The sequence below is a fragment of the Agelaius tricolor genome, unplaced genomic scaffold, assembly GCF_023055355.1.
Source record: "Agelaius tricolor isolate 1412-34295 unplaced genomic scaffold, bAgeTri1.0.p SCAF_1, whole genome shotgun sequence".
In the NCBI taxonomy this organism is placed as follows: Eukaryota; Metazoa; Chordata; class Aves; order Passeriformes; family Icteridae; genus Agelaius; species Agelaius tricolor.
This window is the reverse complement of record NW_027269261.1, coordinates 77,811,557-77,830,986: the sequence shown is the minus strand read 5'-3', so window position 1 is coordinate 77,830,986 and position 19,430 is coordinate 77,811,557. Positions and strand designations below refer to the sequence as shown.

The window sequence follows — 19,430 nt, the reverse complement described above, 5'->3', positions numbered from 1 at the left end:
TGACAGAATTTACCACAAGCCAAGTATAATACATATATCTTCCTTCAAAAGACACTAACAGCATCTAATATTTAAACAGTTAATTTCTTAAACCAGCAGGAGATATCCAAAAGGAAAGATAAACAACCACAGGTGGTTTTTTTGTTATCTTTTTTTAAAAAGTGAAATTGTTTCAGTTAAAAAATTATTAAATATGATCTGCAACATGTAGACATTTCAGAAGAAGACAAAAAGTCCTGATGATTCCAGAAGCTGCAGTTAAGCATTAATTGGCAAATAAAATACTACAATAAACCTGCAATACTGAAACCTGGATAAACAGTGGCACAGAATCTGATCAACTGAATATGCAGGCACACAGAGAAATAACTCACAATGGCTTACAAATTCCCATTACCTGTACATGGTAATATACAGGAAACCTTCAACAATTCCTCCTATCGTTGCCAACCCCCAAATAACACTTTCTGCTTATTTAAAGAGAACTTTCATTTTTCTAATCTTTGCTGAGCCAACTCCTCTTAAAGTCATCTATTCCCTTGAAAACTCTGCAGCTAATTCTAACAAGACTTCTTACCAACAAGAGCCATTGAGCCAGATCACAATTCATGCAAAACACCCAGAAAATACTTCAGACTGTTCTGTGCAATTCTCCACACTTAAACCCACCCACAGATACTTCTGTATTTACTATATATGGAGTGAATATATCCAATATGTCCATACCTTCTGTAGTTGGAAGTAGGTCTTTTCCTTCACTCTTTGTCTCTGCGAGTTTCCCTGTTCTCAGCAACACTTCTGCAAAGCTTTCCAAAGAATTGTTCTGGTATGTTCCATAGCTGACTTCAGACTGGAAGTAAAAAGACAACTGACATATGCATTCTACACCTGCATTTTTATTTGCATCACTTGCATCACATCCAGCTGCTTACCTCAGTTTCTCTATTTGCTTTCCTTTGTTTAATTCTAATGATTTTAATTTTAATGATGTTTAATTCTAATGATGTTTAATTTTAATGATATTTTCCTACTATGGTACAGAATTTCATGTCACACATATAATAAAAAAATCTGTATTTGTACTAGATTATAAGATCTCAACAAAAAACTGCAGACTTCTATAACCATAACTTACTTCTGCAATATATGGATCATCAATTAGAGACTCATAAAATGGATGACAGCCTTGTTTTTCCACAGTAGCATTTTCTCCAGACCCCCTTTTTAATACATCTCCAAATTCTTGGCCCTGGGAAAAATAAGTATAGTTGAGCCTAGTTGTAAAGAAGCTCATAAAAATGCTGTAAACACTATGCAGAAGGGAAACAGCTGTAAATGAAAAGATCATTGAATTCAGTTGGGAGCAACAAAAGGAGTCATCTTACATAAACCAGTTCTGAATGAAGTCCAGTATTCTTAAAAAAGGAAAGAGAATCACGTTCAAAAGCAGTATCACAGAAAATAGTGGCACAAACATTATAGAAAGTCACTGAAATAGAGAAAGTAGAAAGGAGAAACTGCAAAGGAACAGCTTTGAATACAAGATGACAGTATTTAAAGAGTGGGCTTTACTGTGCTTTGCTCCACAAAGTTTTAAAATTCTGCCAAATTTCAATTAGGCCTTCTTACACTATGCTAAAAAACAGGAGAAAATAGACTAGAAAATAGCTTTAGACCCCTTCCTTCACTGGGATTTCCTTGCAAAGAGTCCCATGATGTCTGTAGTTTGTTTATGGATTTGAGGGTTCAGCTATCAGCTCCTACAAAGGAGCTGAGTTTTTATACTAATGTAGCACAAATGTGTAAAAAACATCTGGGGACACATCAGCAATCCCTTACATGTAATGGTCGCAGGTAAGTTAAGGATCTCTTCCACCACTGCCCATCACTGACAGCATGCAGCATGGCTTTGGTAGTCAGAGTTGTGTTGGACAACACCTTCATGGTTTTGGATGTCGTCCAGTACAACAAATCAGCGGACTGCCCAGAGGAGACGCTGGTTTCATCCTGTGACATATCCAACACACAATGCAAGGGTTAGACTCCTGCTGTAATTAGGTTAGTGACCTAAAGCCAAACAAATGCATTAGAGTTCAGGCACACTGTATTAATAACACACTTGAATGACCATTAATTCAGGCAGCAGTTGCCAAAAATAAACAAAAGACAAACTAAAAGTGATTTAGGAGTTTCACTGTGAAGTAAGTGGTGTGATCAGCACAACATTTGGCCCCTTACTCAGTTATCACCCCCTGTTTCCACAGACTGCACTGGTTTTAATTCCAAAGTTTATAATGGCAATGTTCTACATAAATGTTGAATGTTTCCACAACAATAATCACCTCTCTACAAACATGAGGATAGAGTATACTAAAGTAAATCTTTGATAATTCAAGAAAGCTGATATTAGAGACAATCTTGTATTTTTATAGAGGTAGCATTAATTTAATTAAGTTGAACTCCCAATAGGGGAAATAGTAGAGATGTAAATATACATCCCTAGACCAAGTGATAAAGTATCATCAAGCTTTGAAATTTTGCAGCTGGCACACAAAATACTGAAAAACAGCCAGCCTAAAGGACTACAAGAATCCCAACCTTTTCTCAATCAAAAACTTCTTCCGCAATACATGCACATATACCTTCACTTAGTATGAACTCACACATAACTCCACTCTTAAGAGTAGATACATGTTCCACAAATGGGGCTCTCTATACCAGCTCTTCCTATGTAAAGCATTTAAATAATACCCAGAACATCCATGTTGTCTGATCTGTGCTATTCCAGCTCTCAAAGGTTTGTGACCATTGCATGCTTTACAATGTGTGCACATTAATCACCAACATATAATTAGTATACTGAGGTAAACACACTGTTTTCACAACAAAAAACAAGTATTTTCCTCCATATAGATAACTTCAACAGCCATATGTTTATCCCTAACAACCCTATTATTAATTTCCCCATACACTGAAGTATATTGGAACAGAAAAATTCTACCTGTATACCAGTTTGGAAAGTATTAGTTTACAATTTACTAATTAATGACAAAACATCACACATGAGAGCCAAAGGATGCCAAATTATGCTGAAGAGAAATACATCGCACTGCAACCTCAGAGGAAAAACATATCAGCTTCAATAAGGTTGAATTACATGTAGAAAACCTTATTTCTAGTACCTTTTACTGTAACGTACAGTAAATTACTGCCTCAAGCTGACCATTGAAGTAGCAGGTTCATCTTTAGTCCTTCAGCATTTGTTTTAATCTTTTCTGAAATCATATTGTGCATTTCACAAATGAACCACTAATGAATCAACTGGATAAACTGGGACATTCAGTTCTTGCTTCACCAAATTAAGAAAGCGCATGCCAAGTACAACCTGTCAGAATTTTCTGCTCTGAAAAAATAAAAGCAACGGAAAATCCTAGGTCTGGTGGCCTGGGGGGAGAATTTCTTGTTCACGTGTTTTTTAAACAAACCATTTGAAGTATTAAGTAAGACAAATTTTTGTAATTTATTTTAAATACAGAATACTAATTCCTCTCTGCCACCATTTTCAAGAAGATGCTGCAACACACCTAGCTGATTTTTCATGGAGCAAAAATAAACCAAAACTAAACCAAACTAAAACAGAGTGAGAAAAAAACATCCCACCCAAGTTGTCAACTGCATTTGAGCAAAGCACTTTTCTTTAAATCAGCCTCCTTCAGCAGTATGAAAACTAATGAGCCAACTTGTATGCAGGTGTTAATGCTTATGGCACTACTACTATCAGACAAACTCTGCTGATTTTCGTTTAAAAATAATTTCCCTCTTACAGGTAATTGCAGTTTTTTCAGCAAAAAGTAGAAATTCTGTTTTCTGAGAAGCCATTTTACTCTGTACCTGGAACAGCAACACTTACAGGTTACAACCTTTTGCTATCTCAAATCAATCTCTCACAAAGTAAGTTATTTCTTAAATAAGGTTGGAGATCCCATCTCAAGAAAACAACTTTAGTTGCATCATTTAATTGTATCTTTAGGGAGAAGTTATATTTTGGGAGTTCTGAGAGGTGTTTGGGAGAAATTATTTTCTTCTATTAATTCTTCCTGACATCCTTTATAAAGTAAGCACTTCTGATTAAAATCAAAATAATAACAGCAACAACTTATTTAATAGTAGACAAATTAGCAGATTGAAAATCTGCTTGAATCTAAATGGTATAAAAAAAGACAACCAACAAATTCTGAATTATCAAGTTACTTTAAAATAATAGCTAATAAAATAACAGCTATTTATATAAATATACACAGCATATTTTTGTATTTATATACACCTTTGCTCCTACATACACTTATATAATTCCAAACAGTCTCATGGGAGGACAAATAACAAAGCCAACTGTTTGTGAGACAAGCCACACAAGAGACAATAATAAATTAGAACAATAGCAGCGTGGATTTTAGGATTGGTTTTGGTCTTTGATGACAATTGGTCAAGGTGCAAGGATTAAAACTTGCAAAAACCATACACTGCATACACTTTGTATGTTAAGAATCATTTTATGTCGAGACTATGAAGGAAATGAAATGAGGTAGAATCTGTTCAAAAACAGAGCATCACACATTAGGTCTTCCTTTTCCCTTTTTGGTACTTCCATTGCCAAACAGGAATTTAAAATAGCCTCTTTTACATAAGTATTCATGTAGAACCTACATGTGGTTCTTTTGTACCTTGGAGGGTTTTGTATCAGGGATTTTAATTTTTTTTTTCAATGTCTGTTACAGCTATGAACCACTCCAAGTGAAAGCTCCAGTCCTGCAATGACATACCAGACCCTAAATGAGAGACTATGGAAAAGATTCAGCTCAAGATGACAACACTAATATTCAAGAGTCACTGAACGTTCAGGCTCTTACTAGGGCCATAACATCATGGAAAAAAATAAGTAACCCAGTCTTAAGCAAACACAATGCATTTGATTCAGCTGCTGAAACACAGGCTTTGATGAGTGCCTGAGATATACAGCAGTAATTAAGACAGCTGCTTAACACCTGCAGATCTGCCAGAGACATTCTGGAGCAGCAGCTAAAGGACAAGAGCATAACTGATCATCACTCTCTAGTAATTTCTAAGCAGCTGTGATAACAATGTGTGACCTACCAATTTAATGTAAACAAATGTTCTAAGAGATCCTGTCTTTTCCCAGATATAGTGCTTGGGAAAATTGGAAAAGCAGACACTAATGCTCTGTTAATCAAAAATTTTCTTTTCTTTAAGAAGCCTTTAAGAAAATAATTCTTATAATTTGAACATATTAATTTCTCTAGAAAATGTCTAGAAAATACATCTGCTTTTCTATCAAGAGTTCATTTAAAAATAAAACTTTGAACTTAATTTCTCTCGGGTTGATGTGCCATGTAACAGTAATTACGCTTCCATATTCAGATATGTAAAAAATAACAATTTATAACAGATATAAACATAATTTAAATATTATGCAGATTTAATAAATTCAGAGCTCACTTACAAAGCAACTGATTAATATTGTTTTGTGCTTATACACAACACAGCATCTCATGTCTAAGCATTTTATTTGAATTTAATAATTTTACCATTAATATTCTGAAAGGCTTTTCATTAATCAAGAGCTTAATCTTCTCAAAGATATTTTGGTTGAGAAGCACAAGATTAGTTTTTTAGGCATTTGTAGCACACACAAGTAAAAAAGATGATGAAGTAAGAAGGATGAGGATTGGTGAAACTTAACATTTTGCTTAGAAACAATCTGGTACATTAGAATCATGATAGCTTCCACAGCATAACTTCTCAAATGGATTCCATGAGTTCAAACAACAGTGAGAAGTTGACACAAAGCTTGTGCACATGCATTAGCTCCTACAGAATAATGACATGCAGCTTTATCACAGCATTCATTAATTTCTTTTAGAGTAGGACCACCAAAAACCTGGAGAAAAGTTATGCTGAAGTCATCATGAGAGGAATATTAAATGAACCATTTCTAAGCAGTCTATGATATATATAGACTACATAGACTATATATAGACTCCTATCAAGATTTCTGCAAGTTTTAGGGGAAATAGTTTGGAGGGAAAATTGAATAAAAATGAAATTATATTAGTAATGTCTAGGGAAGAGTTCACCAAGAGAAAGCTGATGAAAGAGTTCACCAAGAGAAAGCTGATGAAAGCTGATGATGTTGGTTGACATAAGGGAAGAAATGGTAGTGGAGAGTAATAATTCAATGCTAGACAAAAGTAAGAGGGAGAGAAAAAGGTCACCAGAAGTTTAAAAAGCAAAAGTGATATACTTACAGATAGGTATTTTGAATGTAATAGAAAAAGGGATGCCCAAACACATGTATGCCAGACCTTAATCAAGTAAGGATAAGAAAACTTACACTTAGAGCATCAATTTGAGAAGGTATCAATCAGTAAGTGAGAAAAACCATTTGTCAATTCCCTGAAATAAGGATTCTGTAAGTTAATCAGGAGGTAAGTGAAAGTGAAAGGAGTACAAGAAAAGGGAGAAAAATCAGTTGTTTTTTTTTTTTTTCTTTAAAGAAACAAAAATTCTGTGCAAGACAATGAAGGTGAAGCACAGGGAATTAGACAAAGTGTGACTACAAGGATTGCAGTTATGGGATTCAGTGAAGTCAGAAAAACTGAGTTATTGAATATATTGCTTTTCTAACACTGCAGATGTCTGTAACAAAGGCAAAGTTTTACAGTGAGTAAATTTTTGGCTATGTTTCCTCCTGTGTCATTCCAAGAAATGAAAAAAAGCTATGAATCCCTATTAAGTCAACTGGGAGAGAACAAAAGAAAAAAATTAGCAAATATACAGAACTTTATTTCCTAGTGTAACGGTCTGAAACACGACATGCCAAGGAGCCTTACTGAAGAAAAAGAAAATACACCTCAGTGCAGCAACATACAAACTTGCCAGGTCAATTGTCTACCTACTTCAAATTCTAAAGAGACAATCAACCACAACTAAGGGGGTGGGGAAATGAAAGCTGTATTGGAGAAATTTTTGAATGTCAATTCTCCAGCATAATGAAAATTGCTTCTAATATGCAAACTGAAATGATAGCAAAGTTAATTAGTGAGTTTACTCAACTCTGATAAACCTTTGAATAAATTTTTGAAACATTTATATGCATGCCTAATTGTTCTGCCACAATACAGTACTTCAGCAGATGAAAGGTGATGCATGACAAATTTTTATAGACATTAAAATATTGTAAACATATGCATCCACACCCATATAAATTTTATTAACATCTACTTAAAAACCTCCCACTCAGAGAGATGTATCTATGGATTTCCAGAAAATAAAATGCATATGTGCCAGTGAAACAGACCTGTCCTTCATACTGATGATTCTGGCAGACACAAAATGTTGGCCCTCTTCCTCTGAATTCTGTTTGTAGTGCTATTTTACCTTCCTGCCATTTATTTTATATATATGCAAATACACACATCTACATGTATGTCTACATATACATACATATACATGCACATGTGTATTAACACACACATACACATATATTCATACATAAAAACCATTCATAAAATATGGACATATTCTCTGAGGAGGCTGGAACTCTCATAATTTCTCAAAAAGCCACCCTATGCAACATGAATCTTCTCTTTCATTCTTTCCTTCCCTCTTTCACCACCCCCTTTTAATCTCTTCTTTCTTGTATTTCTTTAAGGCTCTTGATCCCCTCTCCTCACCCCTAGATTTATTTATCACTCACCTATTTCATTAAACAAAACACAGAGAGAAGAATAAATTAAATATAGAATTTTCCATTCAAAGAGTGTGAAAAACATTCCTGTTCTCACAAAGAGATAAATAATTACATCTTCTCTAAAGAGACAAAAGTACTTGCAACTGTACACATATAGACATAAAATAATTGATATAAAAGCAGAAAGAATAATAAGACTTGTTTCCTGTTGTCCTGCCTGAATGTTCCTTCTGATCTTACACATAAAAATAATTTCACATGCAATGTATGTACATTATAAAGTAACAAGTCATAAACTTCATGATGCACAGAACTAAGGGGAAAAATAAGTTTAATTAAAAACCATTTTTTGGTTAAATATGTATTTCAGATTTAAAATTGTTGCTTTGCAGCTGGGACAGATTAAAAAAAAACTAAACCAATATAAATGTCTATTTCAATATAAGTTTTTTTGCACTTTCCCTGCCTCTGGGTTTATCGTTTTTTTCAATGGCGCTAAGACTGTAGGAAGAAGCAACTAAAAATCAGAACAAAGTATAAATACAGAAGCAAACCCCTTAAGTTAATGTAACAACAGAAAGTACTACATGTCTAATGTTGCTCATTCTATCTAGCAAGCAGACAGATGTTGTTAAAAACTCAAATTCTATTCTTCAGAGTAATGTAGAACGAAGTCTTTTATTATTATTACCTTTAAAATTCACATTAAAACTTACCTCTGTATCCTTACTGATCAACAAAGAAGGCCCAGAGATACTTGAATTCTCACCTCCTTCAGAAGGAAGAAACTGGTAATTCACAGCCTGATAAAGAATCTATAAACATGAAATAAAAAATATTATCTTTTGCCAGGCAAATAAGCCAATGAAAGAATTATGACTGATTTCACAGAAAACCCAAGAAACTGACGTAAAGGCTTCCATGTCAGAAAAGGGGGAAAGAGAAGATGCAAAGAAGAAACCACAGCATCTCTGACATCCTCTCACTGTTGGAGTCCCTACACAAAATGACCCTCCCTTCTCCATTAATTTTGTGCAGTATTTTTCCCAAAATCTAAGATTTATTTTTTTTAACTTTATGTACTGTGCTGTACAATGTAGAGTAAAAAAATGGCATGAAAACCTCCATTATCTGAACTCTGAGGCATTGGGCAACTCCACTAAGACATTTGTTCCACGGGACAGTGATTTGGTGAGCAGAAGCTCTGCACAGAACTTCCACCTTCTCACATTGCTTGTATTCTCACAGACATTTCTATTCAGGGGATTTTTTAAGGAAAAGGCTACATACACACTTGCAGCTGCCTTAAAATCAGGCTGCACATGTGCTGTAGCTATGACTCCCTTCTCCCCCATTCTTACATTCTGTGTCAAAAAACTTCTAAGATGTTTCTCTTACACAATTATAAATCTAAGAACACTGTGAACTCTTAGACAACTATGAACTCAAACAAGTCATAGTATGTAGGCCAAGCCACAATTACAGTGAACAGAAATTTAACATTTTGACAACCTAAATTACTGCCCGTCAATTTCAAATAAAACTTTTGCTATGTCATCTTGACATAAGTTGTATTTAAATGCCACAATTACGTGTTCTCGCATATATACAGCAATCAGCTCAACACCTAACATGTGATTCTATCAAGTCAGTCATTGCAGAGTTAATAAAGATTGCTCAGACACAAAGCCTCTTGCAGTTGTTAAAACCATTACATCACTGAAATCTGTGAGAAAATAATTTCATTGCATATTGGGTAAAAATCATAAAAATCATCTAATAAACCCTTAATACACATTTATGTGGACATTTAATGAAGATTAATTACAAAGTATAAATACCTGGAAAATATTTTAAAATTTCATCAACTGTATTTTTAAATAAAATGTTTAAATCAGGCAATCAATAAAGAAATTTAAAATACTAAAGATAGAAAACACAACTGCACTTCCACTTCAGAAACCAATTCATCACACAAAACTGCTTAGAAAGAGACCTGATTTGCTGAAATATAACAGTGAAAGTAGAAGAGCAGAGCAGAACAAATATAAATATACTGGAGGGTAGAACTTAAGGGAACAAACTTGAAAATGAGCCCAAGTCCCCTTCACTTTGGTAGGGACTGGACTTTGATGAGAGAAGCTCCAGAGCCAGGTACCTGTGTCTGCAGTGAGCTGCTCACGGCCAGCAGCGCCTCTATGGCACAGGGGGGACAGTGTGTCAGGGCAAAGGCCAGCAGCTCCTGGCGCATCCCCAGGTCCTGGAAGCCTTCTGACTGCCCCAGCTGACTGCACACCTCCCAGCTTTTAGAATAGCCTACAAGGAAACACAACACACACTGCCTATCGCAACTGAAAGGAGGATGCTGCCCGTTCTTATTGGATGAGATAAAGGAAGGAGGGCATGTGGTATTTCTGTCAAGGCTTAACATCCCCTGAAAAAGGAACCATAAAGGCTCCATAAAACAGAGATGTAGCTCAACTTTAGACTGACCAAATACATAAAAGACTATTTTTTATCATATTGTAGATAACAATAAAATAGGCATCTGTAAGCTTACATCCTGTATTTTTACATATTACAATAAGAAAATGTTCATTTATTTCAGTGCATGATACTGAATACCTTACTGGAGTGGCTGTAAAAACCAAAGCACAAAATATGTAACACTTGATATATTAGAAAAATCTCAGTACATATTGAATTTCCACCCCTCATTCTCAAAGCAGAAAAAAAGACCCAAAGAAACAAATCCCATCTTCCTTAGTATTTTGACACGTGTATTTCACTTACCACTACTCATACTGTCACATAAACAAATTATATAAATAGCACAAATATATATATATCTCTAGAGTTTTGATAGAAAGGTAGACTTCTAAAAGACTTGCACTTTGCTGCTAGCTGCAGTCACAAGGTTTTACCTGTCTGAGGAGGCTACAGTGTAGAAAGAAGTAGAAATTGCTGTTCCCAGAGGCATTCAGAAAAGCTCCCTGAGGTTACACATGCAGTAGTTCAGTAAACACTTATTCCATGCAGTATTTGCTGTTTGTGTCTCTATTCAATGCCAGTGCACTTCCACTAACAAGATGTAACTGCTATTTTAAAATGAAATGGAACAATCTGAAGTACCACACCTCACAGTAAGACAAAAGTCAGAACTCAGATTTCCACCTCCATCACCTCATGCACCATTTATTTATTTACTTCACCTGTGGCCATGAGCTCCTGGCAATGCATACTAGCTGCTTTGTAGTCCTGGAAACTGAGAGCCTGTTCCACTAAAAGGATTAGAATTTGACCTTTTCTCTCCATCTGATCATCTCCTGTAAGAAAAAAAAATCAAACTTTTTATTAGTTAATTGGAACTAATGGTTAACTTAGGATTGCCACTTTATTTCTTAAGAATTAACTATATACCACAACCTGAAAAGCTCCCTTGAAACTGAAACAAAAATAAAATTGCCTGTGTTTTCCTGAAGGAAACAATAAAAGGAGCTAGTATTTAAAAAAAAAAACATTGGCACTGTAGCTTGCAAAAAACCCCAAACCAATTGGCATCTTATGACAAGGTTAAAAAAAAGGAAGTTTTTGAAAATTGTATTTATGTGTTGGCCAAAGGATCAAAACTGATATTTAAGCTAAGTGACATATAAATCAAAATCCTGACACTGAAAAGAATAGTCTTTGTACTGTAATAGAAGAAAAGAATTGAAATGTTTGTTTTCTTATCATATTGTAGATATGAGACCCATTTTAAACTGCCACTTTATGGCTCCAAATAATGCATGAGATGCAGAAAATGTAAGCATTTAAAAATCCGTAACCTCATAAATTGAGTGAGTAGAACCGAAACTAATTTTTCCATATCACATCCATCTCAGTCACCAGACCTTCTGGACAATGCCTCTTCCACTAGTTACGAATCAAAAGTTAGACTTTAGATACTATTGAAGTCCTCTGACTAAAGTTTCATCAAGAATCTTTGTAGAAAAATGTCCTGACCTCAATTTTAATACATCAGCATTCACAGATGAAAATCTAATGAGACAGCTCATCTCCATCTCAAAGCCACTTATAGTCAATACAAATAACATTTATAACTGTCACCCTTTACCAGTAATCTATATATTTTTAAGCGTTTTTCAATTTAGAGTGAACAATTTGCTGGCATTAGTTTGTCCAGTCTTGTGCTAAAAATACTATGTACATCCATGCACTCTATGAGAAGGTGACAAAACATGCACAGAAAAAATAAACTATTAATTTAAGGAAAGAATTTTTAGAATAAAAACAAGTGGATTTTTAAATGCAAGCTTCTTGCTCATGCTTCTCCTCTATTATTAAAAGCAATTTTATGCAGTCAGTGTTGTTACAGTAATTTGAAAAGGGCACTGGTTTATGAAACTGTATTACTACAACTTGTGAAATGCAAATATTTCAGAAGGTTAAACAGATCCAGTTTCAAAACCATTTAAGGAGTACATGTTCTTAAATTGCATAGCTGTTATTTTTAGCTCCACTTTGCAGATCCATCACCATGGATAAAGTAAATTTCTTTTTAAAGCTTTCTCAAAAGGAAAGCTGTAGCAGTTGCAGTACAATGACATTCAGGCAAGTGAAGTTACCCTAATTATTGAACTCAATCAAGGCTCCCCTAATCCCTGCACATCACGACTAACTCAGCTGAGAGAACAGGTTACCTTCCCATCATTTTATCTTCCAGCCTCCTGCTCAATATACTGCCAGCACTCAATGCTGCAAATTAATCACATTCAAGACTCTCCTGTTGCAAAATTATGCCCTCTGGAACCTGGGAACCTCTCATTCGGGCAAAAGCAATTACAGATGACAAAGAGATGCTTCTATCCTCACAAGCTAAATGTGAACTGTCATTTCTCTGAGCGAGGGACACGTACTTGCCACTCCTGATGCCCACTTCACCCTGACAGCTTGACTTCTTACAGAGAGATCTGAATAAGTAGCAGGCACAAAGGAAAGTCAAGAGAAACAATCAAACTATTATCCCTCAGATTTCAGGCAAAATAATCACTGCTATTTATGCCCACTTAAAAATGAGTGGGACTGAAAGAAAGAAAGGAAGAACATTTGGTTCAAGGAATGGTTTGTTTAACTGTGTTTGAGCAGCTGTATGGTATCAGGGTCCCCATCCCCAATGTTTCAGCCAAGGACTTTTGATGCAGGAGAAAACTCTGCATGTTTTAAAAAAGCACAAGTGTGAAAATAAAAGGATAACTCACTAACATTTCCATTACCTTGGCACTCACTTTTATGGCAGAGAACAATCACTGGCTCCAGTGTTACTACTTGAATCCCTGAGGGAAGCCCTTTTCCACACACCTTTCATTAACCATGCAGTGACTGATAATGGTCACTGCTGCAGTTTAGTCATCATCTTCTATTCAGGTATAGAAAAACTCACTTCTTCAGCTTTATAAACATATAATTTGATGGTATTTTAATAATAAAGTCTCATAAAAGGAAAAGTTTTGAAGTCTAAATTGTCTCCCTTGCCATTCTGACAGCTATCCATGACTTAAAACCAAGATAGAAATGACAAAATTCTTCAAATGGTGACCTGATTATATTACATAGTAATTCTGCTTCAAGCCTTAATGGTAACACCTGACAGACTCAAATTCAGAAACCGGAAAGTGGAAGGGGATACCCTAGATGATTCCCTAGATGATTCTGAGGTTATAATAAAAATAATGAGAGAAAAAACATGAAAGCTCAGAAATAGTAGAATTTTTTTTTTCCTTGAGAATTAAAAGATATTGAAATACTTTTTAAAAGCTTGGATCCAATCTGGATTATATAATGAAAAAAGCTTACTGAAATACCTTGGGTAAGATGCATGCTATTTTTGAGTGGATAAAATAACATTATCCCAAATTAAATCATGCCATTAAAACTTAGAAGTCAAATGATATCAACATTGTACTTCAGAAATTCCATATTGCCTAGATTTAGGAGATCAGAAGCCATCTACATTGTTAATTCCAAATGCAAGAAAGTCAATGTTAAGATCAATAGATTTCAAAAACAAGCTTTAACTAAGGAATCTCAGCAAAGCTTAAAGCTAATAGATTCACTTATGGATATTAAAATTAAATAAATTTACCATAGAGAAAAGGGAATTAATGGAGACATTTCTAGAGAGTCTGACAAAGGAAATAATGACCAACACTCAGATCTTTTTGACATACAGTACGAGTAGAGAGGATGCTCCTGATTTCTGATACAGAAGCTTTCTTCCCACTTTTTTTTTTTTTGCACACATCTGCTCAAGTAATTGCATAACATGAATTTGTGACACCCATTCTTAACAAAGAGCACAAGTTAAGTGAGGATTGCAAGACACAGAACAGCTCCAGCTCCCTGAGCATGTGCAGATTTTCTGGCTGTCATGCTGAGCACATTCCTCCTCACTCACTTTACCCATCTGTGAAATTAAGATAACAGTTGTGGGCTTACTTTACAGAGGTAGTGACATGAGGCTTAAGTAGAGTTCACTGTAATTAATCAAATACTTTTAAGCAATTAAGAAGCTAGCTGATATATCATTACCTAAGAAAGATTTTAACTCTGATAAGTATGAATATAAATTCTATTACTAATTTTCAGTGTTGCTCTCAAAGCAAACTGTATTCAGAATACATGGTTCACAAAGCTCCTTAATAATGACTCTACAATCTACCCTTGCATCCACAAGAAATGCATTCTTTTAAAATTTAAAATATGTATGTTCTTAAGATGTTATAGGCTATCTATTACATATAATAAAACACAGCATACACTTTATGCTGTATATGGACACACATAAAAATTTATATAGACATGGACAGATGCAGCAAGCAGGTCTTTCCAATCAGTAATTATACAGGGTGGAGAGGCAGGGGAAGCAAAGAGGGGAAAATACTGAAACAAATTTCTCCACTGAGCAGACAAAACACAAGACAACACTCTACAAAGTGGATTTGGAACAGAAGGGACCTACAACTTCAAACAAGCATAACCAATACCAGTAAGTATGTTCCAGAGGACAAAATCAGAACTTCCTACACAGCAAAGGTGGCTCAGGGTAATTGTGTAAGCAGTGAAAACCAATTAAGGACAAAAATCAAATCTTTCTCCTGGCATCATTTTATCTAATTCTTCATTGAGTCTGTAAAGCTCAATCCTCTTTTTCAAAATCCAGACCTATCCCAAAATATCTCAACAAAACCATTTGCTTTCATCAGAAGCTGTTTGAAATCATGATATCCTTTCACAGTAGTTTTACACCTGCAAACAAAGACTATCCATCCTAAAACTGCAGGGAAGGTTTACCTTTTCTAATATCAAATTTAAAGTATGCTAATTCAAAAATCTTAGAATCTGTATGCAGGATCTGCCCTTTTGTCTATGAAGTAATTTGTAGAATAATACTAGTGTTTGTTATCACACAACAGGGCTGCCAAGTCCTAATATAACTCTTCATCATATTAAAAACAGTATTAATAATATTAATATTAATAATTCATTGTAACTCAGTAACTTAAATTACAAGTTGACAGATAGATAAATACCATTTCTACATGTCCTGTTTCAATTTATGTTTTTAATCTCTACCATCAAATTATACAGCGCTCCTCATTACAGACTATGATTAAGGCTATACCAGCATTACAATTAAAAGTTGTTTTAAAAGGTATTAATAACCTAGCTACTCAAATTCTAAGACTTTAAATTCAGTGCAAGGTCACCTATTCCATCACTCATCAGAGGTACACAGAGGACCAAAGAGTAACGCTCTGCAGCCTTTCTTAAATAATGGAGAAAATATTGTATTTACATGCATGCTTTGAAACGATGACAATCATGTTTCTTTTGTACGCTGCTGGCCACTCTTGTGGATACTTGTCAATGGGCTAGAGAGTCAGGCACAAAAATTTTGCAGTAACAGTGGTATGCCATTTACAGCTTTCAAATCCAGAAAAACAAGCAAACAAGTATATTTAAAAAATACTGAGTTTCTTAAAATTAAAAAATCTGTTTTCAATGGACCATCTCCTACAACAATTAGGTTTAGATAAAATTCACTACTATGGCATTCTCATACCAAATCTGTATCTTACTCATAAATGAATGTTCTATACAGATGACAGCTTTCCATTATAAGCAATACAACTAGTTATCCTTCAGTGACAGTGAAACAGCTTTTAATCAAAAAATCTTACAACTACGTATGTAAAACAAAATTTAAAAAACACCTCACATCCCCCTCCACAGAAAGTCACTACTGAAAATATTGTCTTGCTGTATTTTCCTTTCAAATAAATTAATGTTATTCTATAAGCAAAAGATTACTTTGAAAGTGACCAAGTTACTTGTATATTTAGCATAAGAGAAAAATGTCTAAATAGTGTATTCCTTACCAAGACTCACTCTTGAAATATAATTTTACTACTAAAATTCCCGACTTACCATAGGAGCAACCTCAGCATTACTCCCAAGGTTAACCACTAACTCAGAGAGCCCAACACTTGCAAGGTAAGTATGTCACCAGTAGAGTAAGTAGTTTTTAAATCATTCACCTGTTTAAAAATTAACCATCTCACACATTCATCTTCTGGTTTTCTCTAGCCTGGTAAGTGCATGGAAGAGAAGAACTGGGGGGCCATTTCATCATCTGTATGATCATCTTAAATACATATTAAATCTCTCTTTTCAGTGGTGATTCAGTAGGTGTCACTGTGATTATAACACTAGCACACAGACACTACTGTATCAATGAACTCCATACAAATTCCCACAAGTTCTCTACATACTATGCAGGGACCGCCATCTTTCAGTCTCTGGAGATGGGAGCCACGAGTCTGATCTCTTTTCAAAGGTACATACGAGGGCACTGTCAATCCTACAGCTAAGGCACTAGGATAACATTGCTGGACGAACCTTTATAGAACCTCTCTGGATACTGTTTTTCCTTCTTTCACACAAAGCAAATCACTTAGATTTAAAAAGAAGGTAAAACAAAAATCAGCAACATTAGCACAAAGAACCCAGAATATTAAGAAAAATTAACGGATTTTAACTTGATCTGCATAGGAAAAAGCAGAGAAGAGAAAGAAGGAGCAGTACAGTAATCTTATCATATGAACCAATAAGGGAGACTTTCTTTTTCCCCCAAAAGCCTTACAAGCAAAGAAAAAGAAGTTACAACTGTCACTCAAAATGTTTTATGGATTACATCTTAAATATGTAGATTGGATCCAGCTACTCATCATGGTACCATCCCACCCGCTCTTCCACCTTTCACATAGCAGCGTTGTGCTGACCAGAGTGAGGACGTTTCCTGTGACTCCTTTCCTTAGGATCAAGGTATCCTGGGAGGTCAACAGCCTAATTTCCATACCTCTGTTCTCAACCTCACAAAACTGTCTCAAGGATCTCCCTTCCTATTGATAATACTATGCAAAAAATAGCCAGTATTAAGCCTCACGAAAACGTGAGAAAAAAATCTTAAACGATTTAACACAAATAGAGAGGGAGAAAAGAATTAGCCAGGCATGTTTTAGTAACAAAGCTGGAATGCATTGATTTTATATGCCGTGCCATAAAATATAAAATATTTTATATTTCTATATTCTATTTATACAGCCTAAAGATACAGCAGTATGGTGTTTACAGCTACATTGATTAAGTATTTTTCAAAACTAAAAAAAAAAATCAAAAGGCAGATACTTTGGGTGGGCCATAAAAAAAGCCATAAAAAAATTCTCCTAATATCCTCAGGATTCAATCTTTGAAGATGTTCAGCTCTTCAAATGAATACTCAACTGAATGCATTATTTTTAGTGCCCAAAGGAGATACATGCAGCATAGACTGAAGTGTAACAGCTAAAATTCATGCTTTACAGATTATTTTTCCTCCTGTATCTTAAATGAAACTATTATTAAATCAGGCTACCTTATTTGACAGAGGTAATAGCAGTCACAGTAATTTCAGCAAATTCCCTACCAATTACCTGTAAAACAAGATATTCTCAGCCACAACTCCTCCAATCTGAAATCAGCCTTTACTCCAACTCTAGATTGGATAAGGCATTTTTTTTATTTCAGGTATTAGCAGAATGTAGCAGCTGACCATTTCAACTGTTTTACAGATGAAATATTCCCCTCATGTGAAATGCCTCATTCCTCCCCAATGACTACTCTTCCAGGTGACTTTTTAGTGGTATCTTTGAATGCGTATTCTAACGATCACCTCCAATATCCTAAAGCATAACATGAATGTTCATTGCACTGCAGTTCAGTGTATTATTAGCACAGCTCACCTGCAACCCTCAGCAGGTTTGCCAGTCCCAGGAGCTTAGCAGGCTGTTTATAGTTTGTTGACATCTGAGCCAGACAGTCCTTGATGAGACTGAGTCGATCGGAGCACAAACGCACTGTTGAAAGGAGAACTGGTTTAGAGACTGCACAAATGAACTTGACTGCTGTGTTCCTACTCAAACAGCACAGGACAGAAGGGCTGCTGGAGAATATAAGAATGCAAACACAATCTGAAAACCAGCTCAAAGCTGCTTGCATGCAGATCCTCAATTATACCTGTAAACAGAAAAGTTAAAATAACAACACAGGATATATCCAGCTCCAATCATTAGCAAGTCAGGCTGTGAAGGGAGCAAAGAGAGACAACTGACCTGAATGAAAACTCTTGTTTGTTTCATGTTTTCACATTCACTCTTTTAAAATGTGTACAATTAACTGATATACCTTTATACTTTTTTTTTTTAAATTATAATTTTTGCAATATCCCATAAGACTGCTAATACAGGCATTAACTTTGGTTTAGAACGTTGCAACTAAGATTTCATTTATTTAGCATGGACAAGATACATCATACAGACTGAAAGAACTTTCATTAGCAAACGCTTCAGCTCTTTTTCATTTACTTAAAAATTTCCTGAAAAAGTGGAAGGATAGCCTGCAAATCACCAGGTTCTTTCAACCATATCCTGAGCAGCTTATAATTAGTACTGTGTTTCAAAAAAAAAAATTACCAAGAATTAAACAACTATTTTAACTGCATCATTTAATATCATGAACTGATTCGAGTGCTCTATTTAGCTCATTAGTGGGTGGCTAACTTCAGGCTGCTGCTCTAAAAGGTGATGCTTTCATACTATGCAAGTTCTCAGAACACAGAGGAATAGCATGCAGATATCCCACTTAACACTCAGTAAGAGTGAATGGCTGCATGGGGATAAACTCTGCATCAGCATATTGGGCTTAAAACAGGATATTAAGCCTCTAAATAAGAGCAAAGACATATTAGTATAATGAAAACTATTAATTCTGGAAATTAGACTGAAATGAGTAAGAATGGAAGAGCAAGAAAAGGTCATATTTTTAGTTTCATTTTTAATATTCTATCACAGGCATATATTAGTATTTAGCAAGAAAATGTTTTCAGTTACTGATTATTTAAGCAGGAATTTTTAATACATTATATAACTAAAAGTAATCTGATACAATACTGTGGGTCAAACACTTAAAGATGGATTTGTCTTCATATTTTATTTTAAGACGGAGCCTTCAAACCAGATTTTATTACAACATAGCATAATGGTAGTTCATAAACTTAAACTGT

The 19,430-nt window shown here is 34.9% G+C and overlaps 1 protein-coding gene across 1 annotated transcript in view; it reads right to left on the bottom strand.

Annotated features, from left to right (window-relative positions):
- NBAS (NBAS subunit of NRZ tethering complex) overlaps positions 1-19,430 on the bottom strand; it is a 160,172-nt gene that overhangs the window by 83,111 nt on the left and 57,631 nt on the right. The window contains exons 32-38 of the mRNA XM_071440593.1: positions 18,112-18,225; positions 10,981-11,094; positions 9,927-10,084; positions 8,485-8,583; positions 1,840-2,007; positions 1,136-1,249; positions 727-850 (exon numbers count right to left, since the gene is read on the bottom strand). Coding sequence (XP_071296694.1) covers positions 727-850; positions 1,136-1,249; positions 1,840-2,007; positions 8,485-8,583; positions 9,927-10,084; positions 10,981-11,094; positions 18,112-18,225 — 891 coding nt within the window. The remainder of the gene's footprint in view (positions 1-726; positions 851-1,135; positions 1,250-1,839; positions 2,008-8,484; positions 8,584-9,926; positions 10,085-10,980; positions 11,095-18,111; positions 18,226-19,430) is intronic.